Source organism: Rhododendron vialii, chromosome 7a (assembly GCF_030253575.1).
Source record: "Rhododendron vialii isolate Sample 1 chromosome 7a, ASM3025357v1".
Classification (NCBI taxonomy): domain Eukaryota; kingdom Viridiplantae; phylum Streptophyta; class Magnoliopsida; order Ericales; family Ericaceae; genus Rhododendron; species Rhododendron vialii.
The window spans coordinates 182,297-200,881 of record NC_080563.1 but is presented as its reverse complement, the minus strand read 5'-3'; the positions used below and the strand labels follow the sequence as shown (position 1 = coordinate 200,881).

At 39.5% G+C, this 18,585-nt stretch overlaps 1 protein-coding gene across 1 annotated transcript; it reads left to right on the top strand.

Annotated features, from left to right (window-relative positions):
• Nucleotides 1-4,239: 4,239 nt before the first annotated feature.
• On the top strand, nt 4,240-14,584 carry LOC131334845 (probable protein S-acyltransferase 12). Its single transcript, XM_058370137.1, has 7 exons — nt 4,240-4,809; nt 6,207-6,459; nt 6,679-6,770; nt 13,028-13,154; nt 13,247-13,332; nt 13,715-13,780; nt 14,163-14,584. The coding sequence occupies exons 1-7, from the start codon at nt 4,621-4,623 to the stop codon at nt 14,277-14,279; spliced, it is 930 nt and encodes a 309-aa protein (XP_058226120.1). The 5' UTR covers nt 4,240-4,620; the 3' UTR covers nt 14,280-14,584.
• The last annotated feature ends 4,001 nt before the right edge of the window (nt 14,585-18,585 follow it).

Here is an 18,585-nt window from a genome sequence, read left to right as displayed (position 1 = left end):
GGTGGTGGTAGTGGAGGGAGTGGTGATGGTGGTGATGTGGTGGAAGAGGAGTGGTGTTAATGGAGGTGGTGGTGGTGGAGTGGTGGAGGTGGTGGTAGTGGTGGTGGTGGTGGAGTGGTGGAGGTGTTGGTGGAAGTGGTTGTGGTGGTGGAGTGGTGGAGGTGTTGGTGGAAGCGGTTGTGGTGGTGGTATGACGGTTGAATGTAAGTACACAAAAATTCAGCCAGAATTAAGTAGCTTAAAGCTACTTAATTTTTTTCAACTTTTTAGCCTATATTTTAAGTGGTACTTAATTTGTTAAGTAATATGAAATGTGGTTATCAAACTTACTGAATCACTTATTACTTAATTGATTCAGTATTAAGTGCTGAATTTAGGTTATCAAACAAGCCCTAATTTTCCCCTCAACTCCATGGCTCAACTCCCCTTTTATATATATATATATATATATATATATATATATATATATACACACACACACACACAAAACTTCTAATAAGGGCGTGCTTACCTTATTACGGTAAGGACGTCCCTTTCCCGACCAATTTGCGATGATCCGAGCCACTAAATGTGTTCAGAACGTGATTTTAAGGGTACTCATGAGAAATTAGCAAAAAAAAAGACCGAAAAGGGCTTGATCCGAGCAGTTTTTGTTTGTATTTTATCGAACGGTTCAAATAAAAACTGTTCAAATCAAGCCCTTTCCGGTTATTTTTTTTGCTGATTTCTCGCGGATACCGTTAAAATCACGTTCTGAACACATTGAGCGGCTCAGATCATCAAAAATTCGTCGGGAAAGAGAAGAAAAAGGGAAGCCCTTACCGTATTACGGTAAGGGCGCCCTTATTAGAAGCTTACTGTATATATATATATATTTCTCTCTCTCTCTCTCTCTCTCTCTCTCTCTCTCTCTCTCTCTCTCTCTCTTTCCCCTGTTTTTGTACAACTCTACCTCCGCTGGCACTTCCTCAAAATAACTCAAATACCATGGTCCAGTCTGGTGTTAGATTTGTGTCAACCGAATGGCGTCCACAGTTGAATCGCCCGCGGGCAGCCTCTCAAAGCTTGATGTCAACGGCGATTGGGCCGCCTCCGCTCCAAATCTCCACAATAATCTCTCCTTCCTTTCTCCCGACCAGGTACACTCACAATTACTACATGTCTGCGTACATCTCTATGTACTAAAAGAAGATCCTCAGTGGGTCTCTTTGAAAATCAAAATTGCATTAAATTACCACAATAATCCCACAACTTACTTCAAATACAAGCAAACAAGGAAATATAACCCTAATCATAGTAAAATCCCTGATTTCAGTTCAGCCATAACCCGAAAGAGAAAGAAATCTAAAAAAATTTAAAAAAATTCTAGGGCTATGGCTGATAAGCAGAGAGAGAGAGTATAGGTGTATAGACACCGCTGGTCGCGGAGGTGAAAATTGCAGCTGGTTGTGGTCACCGTCGGTGCAGGGGAGGAGCTGATGGCGGCAGAGGTTGCCGGTGGTGGTGGTGTTGGTCGGTTGCGCTCTCTCTCTCTCTCTCTCTCTCTCTCTCTCTTCATTGGGTTTGGGCGGGGAGAAGGCGAAAAGCTGAGGTTGATTTTAGTGCCAAAAAAAAGGGGTAAAAAGGTAAATTTATGACTTCAGTTAACGGGAATCCTCACGTTATCAACAAATGGTAGTTGGAGGGGGTTAAGTGTTGATTTTTGTAGTTAAAGGGGGCAATGTATGGCCGGGTGGTAGTTTAAGGGGGGTATTTGTAATTTCTCCTATTATATACAACCACAAACATATAACCATATCCAAAACACATACACTCCGTAACGCACATTTCCCTCCATTTTTTTCCATCTTCTTCCGGGGGAATTTTTTTTGCTTCTGGTCGTTCTAGGCCACCACCATTGTTGAGCTCCCACCTCCCACCATAAACCCAGTCAACATCTACTTCCGAACTCTCACCTCACACCTCCATTGCTTCCTCTCCCTCCATTGATAAAGAAAAAGTCTTTGACCCAACATATGAGAGCAATGTGCATTTTGATTGGGGATTGGAAGGTTGTGCAATGGAAATGGACGTTAACAAGGAAGCGGAAGCCATGGATGTTGTAGTTTTAGAGCTGAAATCACAGTAAGAGGTAACTCAACACTCCATTTTTAGCCTGATTCTATTCCGACATTGTCATATTCTAAAACTTGAAATTACGTCACAATTTCAAACTCTAGAGTTTGAAAATTGAAAACAATATCATATTCTAAAACTCGGAATTTTGCCAAAATTCCAAAATTTAGAGTTCGAAACTTGTCGACAATAATCACTCCCTCATTTTAAACCTGATTTTGGCACAACATTGTCAGATTATAAAACTTGAAATTAGGCCAACATTTCAAACCGTAGAGTTTGAAAATTGAGAATAATATCATATTCTAAAACTTGGAATTTTGCCGAAATTTCAAACTCTAGGGTTTTTAGAATTGGCTTTCAGAAGTGGGTTTCAGAAAACAGAGAGCGGACATTTCAAAATTTTGGCCAGAGTACTTGGTTGGAGTAGGGAAGGATAATTTTGGAAGTTCACAGCTATTTTGAGGTTGTATGAAGCAAATTTTTATAAGATTTGTGGTTTAAGTTAGCAAAAGGCTACATGCAGTAAATTCGCAGTTGTATTTATAAACTCCCTTGTTTTTTTCCAGGGGAAGTGGAATGCTGGCTAGTGGCTATGCACCTCTCCCTCGTGGCCCTTTTGGATGGTGAAAAATAGTGAGATAAAAAAGGTAAGTCTTTCCTCACAGAATTTCACCATTTTATTTATACTTTTCTTTTTATTTCTTACAAAAATAGTCCATCTAAATGAGTGATTTGACTAGAAACCAAAACTCTTTCTTTTCTTTTCTCTTAAAATCACTCAATCCACAGGGGTTGTTAAGGTCCAGTCCAGTTTCCCTAAGCTATATAGTCCCTGTCCAATTACAATTAGTGAGAAACCAAGCTCTTTTACAGCTTATTTGGATCGAGCGATTTCAGGAGAAAAGAAAGGGGAAGGAGGGAGAACTCAATCTCTCCTCCGTTTGGATGATCCACAAGGCGAGAGAGGGTGATGAAGGGTGGGAGACAAGAGTCTCATCGTTGCCCGTTTTTGTTTCTCGCCACTTTTGGCGCGATTCCGTGAGAAAGGAGAAAAGAGAGGCGACTGGGAGCGTGAGTGGGAGTAGATCTTACTCGCTCAACTTCCGGCGACGCGTGCCGGCTACTACGGCATCTTTTTGACATCGAACCAGTTGTTGTGTGATCGCCGGAGAAGAGAGAGGAGAGTTCCAAGTCTCCGGAGAAAGGAGAGGAGAGTTTCAGGTAGCCGGAGAAAAGACCAATCGTTGGAGATGAAAGTGAGAGTTTGATTTCTCACTTGTGTTTGGATGGGTTGGTGAGAAACCACACCTCTTTCTTTTCTTCTCTCACTAATAAAGGAGACCACTCCCCTTTTTTCCCCTTTCTCACCTGGACAGCCAAAAGGGCTGTTAAGGTCCAATCCAGTTTCCCTAGGCTATATAGTCCCTGTCCAATTACAATGAGTGAGAAACCAAGCTTGTCAAGTTAGCTGTCTCATTTATCTCTTCAGTGGTGATTTGAGTTCGAATCCCACGGAGAGCAGGTTTGGAGTGTTCAGGGCTATAGATAACATTTGAATCAACTGTTGACTAACATACGAACACTCCCTAACCCATGCTAATATATACTGTATGACAAAAAAAAAATACAATTAGTATTAATTACATTTGTCTTCAAATAAATGAGTCCCATTTATAGTATACAAAATGCATTTATATAGTTATTTTTTTACCTACCCAAACTACTAAAATTTGAGGGATGATGCTATGGTGTCCCCGGTCATTTTGGGGATACCGTAATTTTTGGCATAATTTAACCATTATGAGCATAACTAAAACCTATTATAAGCATAACAAAACCCAAATAAGACATAACCAAGGAATATCCAAAAAACCAACCAAGGCATAACCAAACTCAATCAAGGCATAACTAACAAGTTATGCCTTGTTATGGTTCTGTTATGCTCATAATGAATTTTGGTTAGGCTCATAATGATTTTGTTATGCTAAAAGTTACGATGTCTCCAAAATAATCGGGGACACCGAAGTCATTCCCAAATTTGAGATATGAAATATGGAGTAGGAGTGCAAGGGGCGCAGAAGTCTGATTCTAGGTAGTTCCTCTCGGTTTTGTCTAATTCCTTTTTACCTAAACTTTTTTAGTTTATTCCTCCGTCAGTTTTGCCCAAAAAAAAAAAAAAAAACAGAGAGAGAGTCCTCCCTCCCTCCCTCTGGTCTCCTTCCTTTGTCTTTGGCAACTGGAATTCTCTCTCAACTCTCAAGGTAAAGTAAGAAAGGGGAGAACATACCAGTACTGGTAATCTCAAGACTCTCTCTGTACCTAGAAGTTATTGCGATCGTTGGAATCCTGGCGTCTGATATCTGGAAACGATTGTTCCCACTCCGAACCAGGAGGAGGTCTTCCCCCGTGCCCGTAGCATTAATCCCACTCCGAATCGGGCTTGGAAGTCGACGTCTTAATCCCACTACTACTACTACTAATAATAATAATAGTAATAGTAATATGGATCTGAACCTGTTCAAGTTATGCTCCGGCCTCAAATTCTTGGGTTACTTGATGATCCTCCTCGTCGCCGCTATTATCGTTGTCTCCTATTACGCCGTCGTCATCCTTACTTGGGGCCCACACTTGCTTCAGGGTGGCTTCAATTCCTTCCTATCCTTCGCCATCATCTCTGTCTTTCATTTCCTGGTAATTCTCCCCTCCCCTCCCTTATTTTTACCGGTATATATATGTTCCATTAATACCGTTCGTTTTCATGTTGATTTTTTCTCCCAATTTGCACTGTCTGATTATTTGCTTCTGCTCCCTTTGGGAGCGGCTTATTATGGCTTCTTCTTTTTTTCCTTTTAGTGTACGTATTTACGATTAGTGCTCGAGTGTTGGGTAAAGCATACTGCTTGCAGCTTAAATAAGGGCTTGGTAGATGTGCTTTTCGGGTTATCCTTAGTTGGGTTCAACAAATCAGACTTGAAGCAAAACCAACACCACGATTTCAATTGCACACTAAAAGCAAGGTTTTGGGAAGTTTGTTTTCGTAATACTATCAGTATGCAACATCTTGATTTGTATGGTACTAATATTAAAAAAAGAAAAAGAGTTTAACTTAATTGAGTTTTAAAGGAACCTTCAAACTTTTCCTGACCAGATGAACTGGTTTATTTATTGCAGTATCTACTTAATTTTTTGTTTTGGTCTGGTCAGTTATTACTTAGATTTTTTTTTTTTTTGGGTGAAATAAGTAGAATCAGAACCAAGCAAAAACGAAGAAATACATAAATAGTCATGTCAAATAATTTAGAAAGTGATGGACCATGTGTTCTTTTTCATTTATTTTTCTAATTTCATCGTAGCCTCATTTGGTTACTTCTATGGGGCAGAATATGGACAAAAACAAACCAAAACTGGAAAAAGAAAAACAAGAGGGTTTATGCAAGAGAAAATAGAATTTGAGATTAGAGATCCAATACGTGTGGGATAGTTGTAATAGTACTCGGAGAAGAATGAACCTGTGCATTTTTTGGATTTCACATTCAAAAAGGGAGAGATAGTAGTTAGAGAAACTAGTGTCAGAGATTGTGAATAGCAAAGTAATGCAAGAGACAGATGTGAAGGAAGGGAGATTATCGAAGTGCATTAAAAAAAAAATGAAGTTTGGTGTTGGTTTGAGACGGAAGTGAAGGATCAGAAATTGAACCTTGCAATGGTTGGTTGGGAGGCTTGTTGAATGGAAATTTGTTGTGAGTGCATGGTTGTTTCTGTGGTGGAACTGCAAGAGAAGAAGAGTTTGTGTAGTTTAGAAATTTACGGTGAGTCTAATAAACATGGATGCAGACACGACACGGACACACGGACATGTTATGTCTTGAAAAACCTAACACGAACACGTTGTCGATGCATCGAACGAAAAAAGGACTTTGCTTCCTAGATGTATCTGATGAATTCATATAAAAGATCAAAAACCTTGTTTCTACTTATACTTCAAATGCCTTTTATACGTGTTATATTTTGCATTGGAGAATTTCCACTCTTTTTGTTTGCTAGGTAAGATGTTTACCCACCAACTAAGTTTGCCTTCCATTTTGCAGCTTGTAATGTTAGTGTGGTGCTATTTCACGGTGGTCTTTTGCGACCCTGGTTCTGTTCCTGAAAACTGGAAACTGGTAGTGGAAGAGGGGAATTCGGAGGAGGGTAGTTCAATGCCATTGACGGATTGTGTAGCGCCTGAGAATTTGGCATCTGCATTATCTTCTTCAGATGGGATGGAAAGAAGATGCGGTGTACGCTACTGCAGGCAATGCGAAAATGGCAAGCCTCCACGTTGCCATCACTGCTCTGTTTGTAAGTTATCTTTACAAGCCGCTTTTTGTGTGTGTGTGTGTGTGGGTAACTGAGAACCTCATTGAAGATGACTTACAAACGGCTTTGATGTTGCGCATGCATTAATCTTTTGTGGGGTTCAGGCTCTTTTTCTTTCTGGTTAACATCTAGTAATGGGACTTGCATATCTGATCTAAATGTAATATTATATGACTGCTGACGTTGTTATGTTTTCTACAGGCCAAAGATGTGTCCTTAAGATGGATCACCATTGCATATGGGTGGTGAATTGTGTTGGAGCACGTAACTACAAGTTCTTTCTCCTTTTCCTGGTAAGTTACCAGGCTATCCCCTAAGTTTTTAACGGACAAGATGATTGTGAGTTTAAGATGATACCCTAACTAGCTTGATGGATGGGCAGGAATTATTTTGGCTAGAGTTACACATGTAACATATGATATAACTGCTTATAGAAGGGGTAGGGGAGGGGAAGGCCTAGATTGACATTGGATGCTATGGTGAAAAAAGTATTTGAATTTATTGAACTTAATTTGTCATGTGGTTCTAGACAGATCAGGATAGAGGAAAAAGGTTTCATTTAGCCGACCCAATAGATTGGGACCCAAGGCTTAGTCTTGTTTGGTTTGGTTAGGTTTAGTTACACATGTTACAAACTTACATAGCATAGCAAATGTCACATAGTTAGAACCCAAGGCTTATCCTGCAATATTGTATTGTATTCAAGAAGTATTTGTTAAGTATTTTACTTAGTCAAACAAGTATTTTGTCAACCTCTGTGGTTTTGTAAGAATGATTTCTATTGGAAATTTCAATGTTTACTTGTAGTTGTGGCCTCCTTGGCAAATTGTGATGCAGGATGAGCGTGTTGTGACACTCTCCTACACGCTCTAATACCAAAACTTATTTGGGAATGGACTATTTTGGGCAGCTAATATTAGTTTCTTTGTGGCTAAATGTGATTGAAAATGTGGGTTGAAGGATTTGTATCGGTATAACAAAGGGGTAAGATTTAAGTGAACAATTAGGCAAGTTAAAGACACAATTTTTGAACTTTGAGGGCTATTAGTACCAGAAACCAGTTTCCAAGCTTGGTTCTAAGTTATTTCAAGTATTAGGGTTTGTAGTTGAAGAGAGGAGAGGAGGGATATGTTGTTTGGGAGAATAAGAAAAGTGTATAGGGTGGTAATGAACCCTAACACAAATAACTATTATTTATAATATGGGAGACGTTGTTACAATACTTGACTAAGCTGGAGAATAGATATCATAAAGTCCCAGCTTGTTACACAACGACTCTAACCGTGGCTTGAACAATGACTTAGTAAACATATTTGCCAATTTAGCTCCTGTAGACACAAACGGAGTAGCTATCACACCACCAGTTAACTTCTCACGCACTAGATGACAATCAACTTCAATATGTTTGGTCCTCTCATGAAATACCTGATTAGATGCAATGTGAATAGCAGCTTGGTTATCATAGTACAAAGGCATAGGCAATTGCACACTGAATCCTATCTCCTCGAGAAATAACCGCAACCATACAATCTCACATGTTGTGTGCACACTAGATATTGTGTTTTCCTTGGGAGAAATCTTGTTAATTGGAAGAGTAAGAAGCAGACTGTGGTCCATCAGAATCAGTGAATGCCTCAACGCGTAAGTGTCCATTAGCTCGATATAACAAACCACATCCAGGATGCGACTTAAGGTACTTCACAATCCTGAGAACTAGTTCCAATGTGGACGGCGAGGAGCAGACATAAACTGATTCACCACACTAACTGCAAAAGAAATATCCAGTCATGTAATCGTAAGATAATTCAGCTTACCAACCAAACGACGATACTGATCAGGATTGGAGAGCAGCTCCCCCTATCAACACACAATTTGACATTGGGATCCATAGGAGTCTCAATAGGCCTAGTTCCCAACAAACCAGTATCTTCAAGAATATCTAGCACATACTTCCTCTGTGATAAGCTAATACCTTCTTTGGATCGTACCACCTCAATACCTAAGAAGTACCGTGGTTTTCCCAAATCCTTAGTATGAAACTGTTGATGTAAGAAGGTTTTAGCTCATCAATGCCATGCTGGTCATCAACGGTAAATAATAATGTCATCCACATAGACAATCAATAATATTTTCCCTCGGTATGATGTGAGGGAGAACACAAAATGATACTGCGATGCATGTCAAATCTTAAAACTGCATCATTAAACTTGCTGAACCATGCTTTAGGAGACTGCTGAAGCCCATATAGTGTTTTGCGAAGACGACATACCTGATTACGCTCCCCCTAAGCAACAAACCCAGGTTGTTGCTCCATGTAGACCTCCTCCTGGAGATCCCCATGAAGAAAAGCATTTTTTTACATCCAGCTGAAATAATGGCCATCCAAGACTTGCTGCAAGAGAAATAAGGATCCGAACAGAACCAAGATTGGCTACAGGAGAAAACGTCTCCGAATAATCAACACCATAAGTCTGGGTGTAGCCCTTAGCAACAAGGCGAGCTTTATAACGCTCAACAATGCTATCAAGAAGATACTTAACAGTGAATACCCAATGACAACCAACAGTAGTTTTACCAGCAGGAAGAGGAACCAATTCCCATGTGCCATTATGATGAAGGGCAGACATCTTGTCACGCCCCAAACCGGGTAGGTTAATGGTACTATCCCTAGTATGCGACGTGTCAAAACCTGATCACCTCACAATTAAATTGGAACAATCGTTTGAATATAAGTTAAACCAAACCATTATTATTAAGATAATAAATGAACTGTACAACATAGAACAAGAGTCACAAAAACATCAGAGCCCCACTCTGGCCACAACCTACACCAAAGGTACAATGATCCTCGCTCCTAAAAGATCTCAAAAGACACCTCGACGATGGTGACAGCTGTATAGTGGACCACCCCTACTCTCGAACACCTGAAAGAGTAACGCATTGAATGCTTGAGCTAACCACGGGCTCAGTGAGTACAGTTGAATCATATAAATAAGAACAACTAAAAAAAAAAAAAAACAATTATGGATCAAGCATAAGCCAAATAACTCTTTCAGTAAAAATATCCTTCATAGTCCACCACAAGGTCCTTCAATTCATCCCATATAGCCAAGGGTCGTTTACCTCCGACCAAAGTTATCACGGTACCGTTACCTTGAGAGTCAACACAAATAAGTATATTGGTGAAACCAGGGGCCATTCAATTTAATTCCCAATGGTAGGGACACACTCACATATCCCATATGCGAGCCAATAAAAATATATAAGCCCAATTAGGCAAACACTCCTACATTAGCCCAGGAGCAAGGCACACTCCTACATTAGCCCAGGAGCAAGGCTATCATAGCATGAATCTCAAAACACATTTCTCAAATATTCTCGATCCATAATATTTCAACCAATCAAATCACAGTTCATAAAAAAAAAAACAAAGTACTTTTAATAGTTCCAAGCAAATCATTTTAGTTCATATCAATATGATTCACTTGTACTCGCCTTCAAAAACAACCGGATTAACCGAAACCTCAACCTAACTCCTAGGTAGAGCTGACATGGGCACGAACCTCTCTGAACCTGGCACGATTCACACGGCGATGCAAATGAGTGATTGCAATTCATAATACATGTAATGCGTGAAGATGCATGCTAGAGATTAAAACTTATTCAGTTTCCTTTCTAATAATCAGCGCCTAAGCACAATGTTTACCATGCTTAACTACACCCTATACCTCACCACATATATACCAGCAAATAGAAATAATTGTTACATCACAGCCTAACAGTGATCAATTGATGGGTTTTCCTTCGTAAATCACAACTTCCTCACATAACCAAACTAATTAAATTTTCTCTTAATGCTTGGTTAGATTATAAGCCACTTAACCCAAGGACTGACATAAACTATTTAGAACTAAAAAGTTACGTAAAGAAGTTGGACCAATTTCTAGAGCAAGTTTTTATCTTCTACAACTCTTGTGCTAGGATACAGTCAAGACATTAGAAAAAGAACAGGATTTGTAGAAGATCCAATTAATAGAATCCTAGAACCCAAACAATTGCTAATTTAATAATCCCTTTTCATTCAGTAGGTGTACAACATGAGAAATACAATTCAACGAATCGGAATGTAAAATTACCTACAACTTTGAATTCTTGTTCCAAAACCCAGTTTCCTTCTCTATGTTTTTATTCTCTCCTCACGATCTGCTTGTGCTCTTTCTTTCTTTTTCTTTTTTTTTTTAGAGAGAAATTGGTACATAAACCGACTGGAATTTAAGAAACAAAAAGCCTTTTATACCTGCACATAAAACAGTGACGTGTCTTCCTAGCATTCATGCTTATCTTGGTCCCTAGTTCAATTGCAATACCCTCCTTTATGATTTGGAAAATAACTCTTTAGGCCATAGCATTAAAACAAAGACTATATACATTAATTTGTCTATAGGAATGCATGCACAATACTACACACAAACGTCATTTCAATTTATTAATTTTTTTTTTAACTAACCATAAAAATGCATGATATGTATGAAATTAGGATTTGGGTCTCACACATCTCATCCTCCATAACTTTCTGCCATTCAGAAACAGATAAGGCGGCCTCCTGAACAATGTTAGGAACAAAAACAAAAGAAACGGAAGTAGTAAAAGCACGAAGGGACAGAGACATGTGACCATAAGAAACAAACCGTGCAATAGGATAAGAAGTGCAAGACCGAACGCCTTTACGGAGAACAATTGGAATACCAGGGGACGGTGGAGATGGAGGTGAAGGTGCAACCGGATCTTGGGACGGAGGAGGCGTGGTGGCTGGTACTGGTGGGGCTGTTAATACTTTCTTCCAACGAACATACACCTGCAAGGGTGACACAGATGGTAGACAAACAGGAAGCACAGACTTAGTCTCAGTAGGTCAACTGGAGTACGGTGAACCGAGTAAAAGGGTAATGACTCATTAAACATGACATCGGCACAAACAAAATGATGACGTAGTGATGGTGAGTAACACTTATACCCTTTCTGAGTGCGCAAGTATCCTAGGAAAATACACCGAATTGACCGTGGATCAAGTTTGTCCCGGTCAGGATCAAGAGTATGAACATAACAGGTGCACCCGAACACTCGTAGGGGTAATGAGTGAAGAGGGCGACCAATAACAATACCAAAATCAACAGACCTCAACAATCCAAACATTCATACTATTGATGGTAACCAATCGAGAACACCAACTAATAGGCGACACAGACAGCAACAAATCGAGATTCAGATCAATACCTCATAAAACAGCACATAAATCGAGATGCATGTGACTGATCCCAATCGAACAAGGCTTGAAACATTGAACGAACAACAAGAGACAAATCTGGCTACCAGCGAAAACCTTTCAGACTATTTCGAACATAAATTGTGGGATTCTGGGCTGTTTTGAACACGATTCAGGGGGTTTCAAACATATTTAGGAGTGTGGAGAGTCGATTATAGTGAATGAGGGTCGATTAGGGGTTGATAAGGGTTTTGGAGGGTTGATTAGGGCTCGATGGGGGCTGATTAAGTTTTTTCAGAAGTTCCAAAGATTTTTCAGCAGTTTTGAATGGGTTTGGTGCATGGGGTTAGGGTTTCGGAGGGATTTCAGGGTTGTACAGTGGTAGCGATGAACAGTAGCCGCGTGAACAGTGCTCGTGGTGAACAGTGCTCACGTGAGCAGTAACAGCATGTGGTGGGGCGTGGGTTACGATTATGGTTAGGGTTGGATTAAGGGTAGCTCTGATACCATGTTGTTTTGGAGTGGGAGAATAAGAAAAGTGTATAGGGTGTTAATGAACCGTAACACAAATAACTATTATTTATAATATGAGAGACGTAGTTACAATACTTGACTAAGCAATGTGGGACTTAGACTAATAATATTCTAGCAGGATACAGCTTAATTAAAGTGATCGGTTGCTGAAAATACAGGGAAGGGCTGCTAGAATTTCTAGACGGCAATCTTTCTAGGGTATGTCAGTGGCAGATTCTGATTGAAGCAAAGTATGCTTGCAATGGAGAAAGAGAAGCACCTGGAACTTAGGAACTGAAATTCTAAGTCGACCAAATATAGGTAGTCCTAAAATATTCAGTTTTATCGCTAAGTGTCAAAACACAAGTACAATGTGTAGGCTTTATCAAAGATTGTGGATTACTCATTCTTTCATTGGGTGATAATGTTTAGCTAGGGGACGTATTGTCTCATAAAAATGATGCATATGCCTCGGAGTTTGAACTTTGGGATATTTCTTCGTCTGCCTCTTTCTTGTACTCTTACCTGTTCTCTACCATTAGTGTGTGGGCCTCTGTAAACTAGATTGAACTTTGACAAGTTGGAATGAGTCGAATTTGTAATGCTTTTTTGTTCCGAAAGGTCCAGGGTTGGCCTCATATGCACTGTTCTTCACCTTTTAGCTTCTTCAAGTGTTCCTTTCCATCACTTTTAGTTGTGAAGGATCCTTCTTGCTTTTCATGCTTTCTCTTCTCATATTCATGCCATTTATTTACATGCTTATTTATATCTCAGCTATATACATTTCTGGAGACAACGATGAACACTTTAGTATTGCTGCCCAATTTCATAAGATTCTTCCAAGAAGCCAAGAATCATTCTGCCTCAGTAGGCAATCTTGCTATTATTTTCTTAGCATTTGGTAAATTTTTCTACTTGTTCATTCTGTCTAAATCCTAGTCACTACATTGTCATTGTTTCCACGTTTCTAACGGATCATGTTCCTTGATGCAGTTTTGAATCTAGCTTTTGCACTGAGCCTTCTTTGTTTCGTAGTTATGCATGCATCTCTTCTGTTGAGCAATACCACTTCAATAGAGGTAAATATATAGGGTGAACATTGATGCTGCATCCATCGTTGCATTTAGTCATGCGATTCCTACTCTTGCTGCATGCAATCTGGATATTAGTTGAATAATTGGTGGGAAAGCTAAATGATGACTGGGGTTTGGGTTTAGACAGAACATCACCGGTTACCACTACAGACTACAAAGTGATCATAGTTGATCGCATTATCTTTCAAATGCACAGTTGATGTAGCTGTCTTTGCATACAATAACCTAGCCAACTGCCAGATAACCAGACTTCACAAATAAGATATTATTGATGGAAACTAGTCCATCTTCCGAGGGCTGATGCGCGAGCCCTGGAAGTTGTGGATATAGCCTCGGATAATTGTTACTTTATGATCATCTGGTCCAGGTCTACGAGAAGAAAAAGGCTGTCAGGTGGAAGTACGATTTTGGCAGGAGGAAGAATTTTGAGCAGGTATATAAATACTGTTCCTTACTATGTTAATTATATGAACTATCTGACCTTCCGATTTCGATTTTCCACAATTGTTCCTGTGATCGTCAACATTGTAGGTTATACCAGTGTCAATAGTTTCCAGGAAATACAGATCAGCAACCATTTGTCATTCATAGGATTGCATAAGGAAGAAATCCGATACTTCAATAAGATTTGGATCCTAGTTTTTGGGTGAATTTTGAGGATAATAATCCTGATAAAAACTGTAATGTTTGTAAACATAACTTCTGAAGATTAGTTGAAATTTGAGGCGGACCATAGTGAGAATTAGGCAATCTAATCAACAATTCACCCTCATCAATGGTGGTCTTATTTTCTTATGTGTTATTTCTTTTTGAAGGTTTTTGGCACAAGGGAGGTGTTATGGTTCTTTCCTTTGTTCTCAAAAAACGATTTGGAGAACATACCTGCCCTTCAAGGCCTAGATTTTCCGACACATCCAGATGATGAGGTGTGAAGTCTTTTGTCCTTTAGAGGCAGTTAAGAGCAAATTGTGTACCCTTGTGTAAGCACTTGAAATGAATTGAACATTAGGTTCTGAAAGTTGTATTTCTGATATTGGTTCATTTGTTTATTTTATTTATTTCTACTGTTGTTTGTGGGCAAATGTATGTTTTAATCTTTTGGTTTTCATAACACTTGAGTTGTTTTCACCTTTTTAGCCGGTTAAGGTTTACTAGCGCTGTATCAATAGGCATGTCAGTAGTTCTGTATGTCCATTGAACATCATGTTCTGAAAGGTGTATTTCTCACAATGTTTCAGTCTGCTGTCTTCCTTTATTTTAGCTCTTGTATTGCAAGGTGGTGTACATATATAGTTAATGCGGACAAAGAGTGGCCTTAGTCTTTAAATTTTGTTGAGTGTATGATTTGCTGCTGGCTATGTATTTGACCGATTGCCCTCTAGTTACTAGGAACCAAATTTGTTGCTCTCTAGTTACACTGAGTCAAATTTGTTATGTAACCTTCGTCTCCTCTTGGGGTTTATCCTCTTGAGGTTTAGTCGATTCAACGACAAATAATTAGATGAACACTAATCCTCCTCGGTACATGAGTTTTGTTGGTTGGTTCGGTTTGGTTCTATTAAACCTTCTTCTTCTGTAGTTTGATTCCCTTGCCTATAGTTGCCATTCATGCCGGAGCATGCAAATCCAAGAAAGGGTTTCTATAGTCAAGTCTTTAACCTATAAAACATTTTACAATCTATGTAACTGGAGTGTGAAGTGCATGCTGCTCTGTTTCTTCCCCCTCCCTTGCTTAGAAAGCACAATAACTTATTTACTATTTCACTGACTAAAATTAGTACTTATTTTTCAAATATGTACTTATTTTTTGAATTTAATATGATGTATTATGAGAGAATAACATGTCTTGTAAAGTGGAAAACAAGTATTTAAAAATAAAAACTTTAGCGGAATGAGGCTTTATTTTGTTAAACAAAATAGAATTACTAATAATTAGGCATTTATTTTTTTCCGCTCCAGTTTAGAATTTCTCATGTGCTTATACTCCCAAGTCCAATGCCAGACCTACGTATTTGATACTTCTGAACTATGAAGTCAACTCCCCCTTATCAAATACGTACCAACGGGTGAAGGTGGTAACATTAACACATATAACTTTCCAATAATGGGTTCTAGTAGATTTGATTCAGTGTTTCGGATCCATTCTTTTCGAGACGAAAAGGTTTCGATGAGGCACTTAATGATATCCGATCGAGCTGATTTTTTAAATACTTGTTCAACTCGATGAGCTCTACGAAGTGAACGTTTTCGATCGTTAGAGCGAGACCGGAGCAGGGCCCCATCGGCCGGGACAGCACGCTGCTGCCCCCTCCAGTCCCCCCCCCCCCCTCGCTCTCTCTCTTAGATAATTCTACATATAAAAAGAGATTTAAAACCTCCCGTATGATGAGTAGTTTAGTATTGCACTCCAGCTCTCTCTCTCTCAGATAATTCTACATATAAAAAGAGATTTAAAACCTCCCGTATGATGAGTAGTTTAGTATTGCACTCCAGCATGATCAAGAGACTTTGGGTACAACTTGCCCAGTCATACCCAGAAATTGTATTCCATCCGGCGAAGGTGACATTCTTGCGTCGCCGGCCGACCCTCCTCCCTAACATTGTTACTCGTTTTAATTTTTTAAGTATTAAATCTCTCTCTCTCTCTCTCTCTCTCTCTCTCTCTCTCTCTCTCTCTCTCTCTCTCTCTTTGTGTGAAGTTGACACCTGCCATCGCCTCATGGCATTATTTTCTTTTCTTTTCCTTAATTTTTATGTTTGTTTTTTCATCTTTAGCATTGGAAAACTAATTAAGCTATGTACTTCTCTGATTGACTCCAGGGTTACAAGCGATTTCAAGTCACAAGTTAAAAGGGAATTTGATCAATAAAACAAATTAAGAAAAATAAGAGGAAACTTGAATGCATAGACACCAATAAGTAGTTATGATTTTCAATAGTATCTAGGAAGTTTCTTTCATACACCTTCCATCCATTCAATTTTCATCCTAATTTTAGTGAAAAGCCTTAATGGAATTAACCAATGCCAGTATCAAATTTATAACATCAATTATTTCAACATACGTGGCTTTTGAAGTATGTAAATCACGCATAAATTAATATCGCAAGTAAAACCACCAAATGTTGTGACAATATTACCAAAAGGATGACCTAACAAAATGGATCACGACTAGAGAAGAGGGAAGGTGGGGGCTCAAGTGCGAAAAAATAACGTGCATGAATGATGATATCTTGTTTTTCTTTCTATATATCCAGGAAACAAGCAAACAAACCAATTACAGAGTGTTCGTCATGCAACGATGCAGTGATTAATATATAGTAGTATCAGAAGATTCATGATTAGAGAGATCAGAAAAAAAAGCTGCTGAGCAGACGAAGAGGGGTGTAACTAGAAGAATAAGAGCAAAAGGAACCATCCAGAGCTGACGATTCGCGGGATGATAGTGTGTTTCCCACCAAAGCAACATCAACCCTCCAACCATGCTTATCGACAACAAAGCCAAGCAATTTAAGCATGTCCCCAATATTATGTTCCTCAATCTGCTGCTCCTAACCACCACCTCTTTGTAGTGCCTTTCATCTCTCTCTTCCTTGTATGCTGCTGCTGCTGCTGATGATGATGATCCCATCATCAAAATAAATATCTACGGATCCTAGTTAGAGATAAAACCAACTGACTCCAGTCCAGTGCCAGCGGAGAGGAAGAGAAAATTGCCTTAGAAATCAACACACCCACACCTATATATATATATATAGGGTAATAGCTAATGGGGGTGGGGTGGGGTGGAGTGGGGATGGATGGATGAGCTAGGTAGGTACGTAGGCGTTGAAAAATGCTGGGGGAGGTAGAGAGGCTAAAGAGAGATGAAAAATGGGACAGTCGAGTGCTGGGGTGGGGGTAGTACTGGTGGAAGAGAAGAGATCGAAGAGAAAGGCCGGTCAGGGGAAAAATTAAACTGTACTCAGTACTGTATTAGAAGGAAAGAAAGAAAGCAGGACAGTCAAGTGCTGGGGTGGGGGTACTGTATGTACTACACTACTACTCATACAACTTAATTACAACCAACTGGTCTGGTGAGTAATTATTCAATAATTCGTCATGTGCTACTTTGGACTACTTTTTAATCACATATTTTTGTAGAGTTTATACACTTAATAGTAAATTTCACAGAAATGTGTGGTTGTAAAGTAATCCGGAGTACCACGTGACGGTACTTTCGGACTATTGCATATTCAATGCTTCCATCAAATAAATCTAATCAATGACTTAAAAATAAACATACATGTATGATTACGTCTCCTTCTTGATCTTACATCACCGGTTGATCGATGCAAGCCATCTGGGGTAGTTCAATTCTATCTCTGTTTATTCTATGTGGTCTATTGCTTTATTTCATAACTTGACAAGTTGGCTTACTTTGTTACATACATACATACATTACCCACACAATTTTTGACACAAAATTTGACACTCCATCTCAGCCATACAAATCAGGGCTGAGATTAAACCACTTAAATGAGAACACAAACGTAACCTCACCTAATCTCTCTCCCCCTCTCTCTGTCCCCACGGTCTTTCACGAATACCCCTCGCTCTCAGGACCTCCATCTCCGGCGAGGGACCTCATTGGCGATTCCATCTCCGGCGATGGAGATGGAGATGGAAGTCTGAGAAAAAAGGTTCAAGGAAGAATTGATGATGTATTACAGACCTCTGCATAAAGAGGAGAAGAAGAAGAAAGTCTGGTATTCCTCCACCATCACCACCGTAGGCCGGTCGACTTTGGTTCCACGGACGTTTTCCACTTCAAAGGGACCGACCAGCTTTGTCCCTCTTTTTTGCTGCTCCGAAATAGCTCTGTCTTCACTTGTCCCTCTGCCGAACATAAATCGAATTGGAAATTGCAATGCACAAATGGAATTTGCAATACCAGTTCAGTTGGATCTAAATGGAAATTGCAATATCATAATCATTTTCATCATCTTTTAATTGTTTGCATATTTGTCCAAATGTTGAATCGGGAACTTTTCCCATCTTTTTAATTGTTCGATTTGTTCAAAATAGAGGGGCCGACAGTGGTAATGGTGGAGGATGAGACCGGCGACGGCGGAGCGGCAAATATTTGGTCGAGACCGATGGTAATGGTTTTCGATATATTTTGTCTGACGGTGGTAATTGTTTGCAGATTTTTCCAATCTTATCAGAATCATTTTCCCCATCTGGACATGGTGGTGGTGG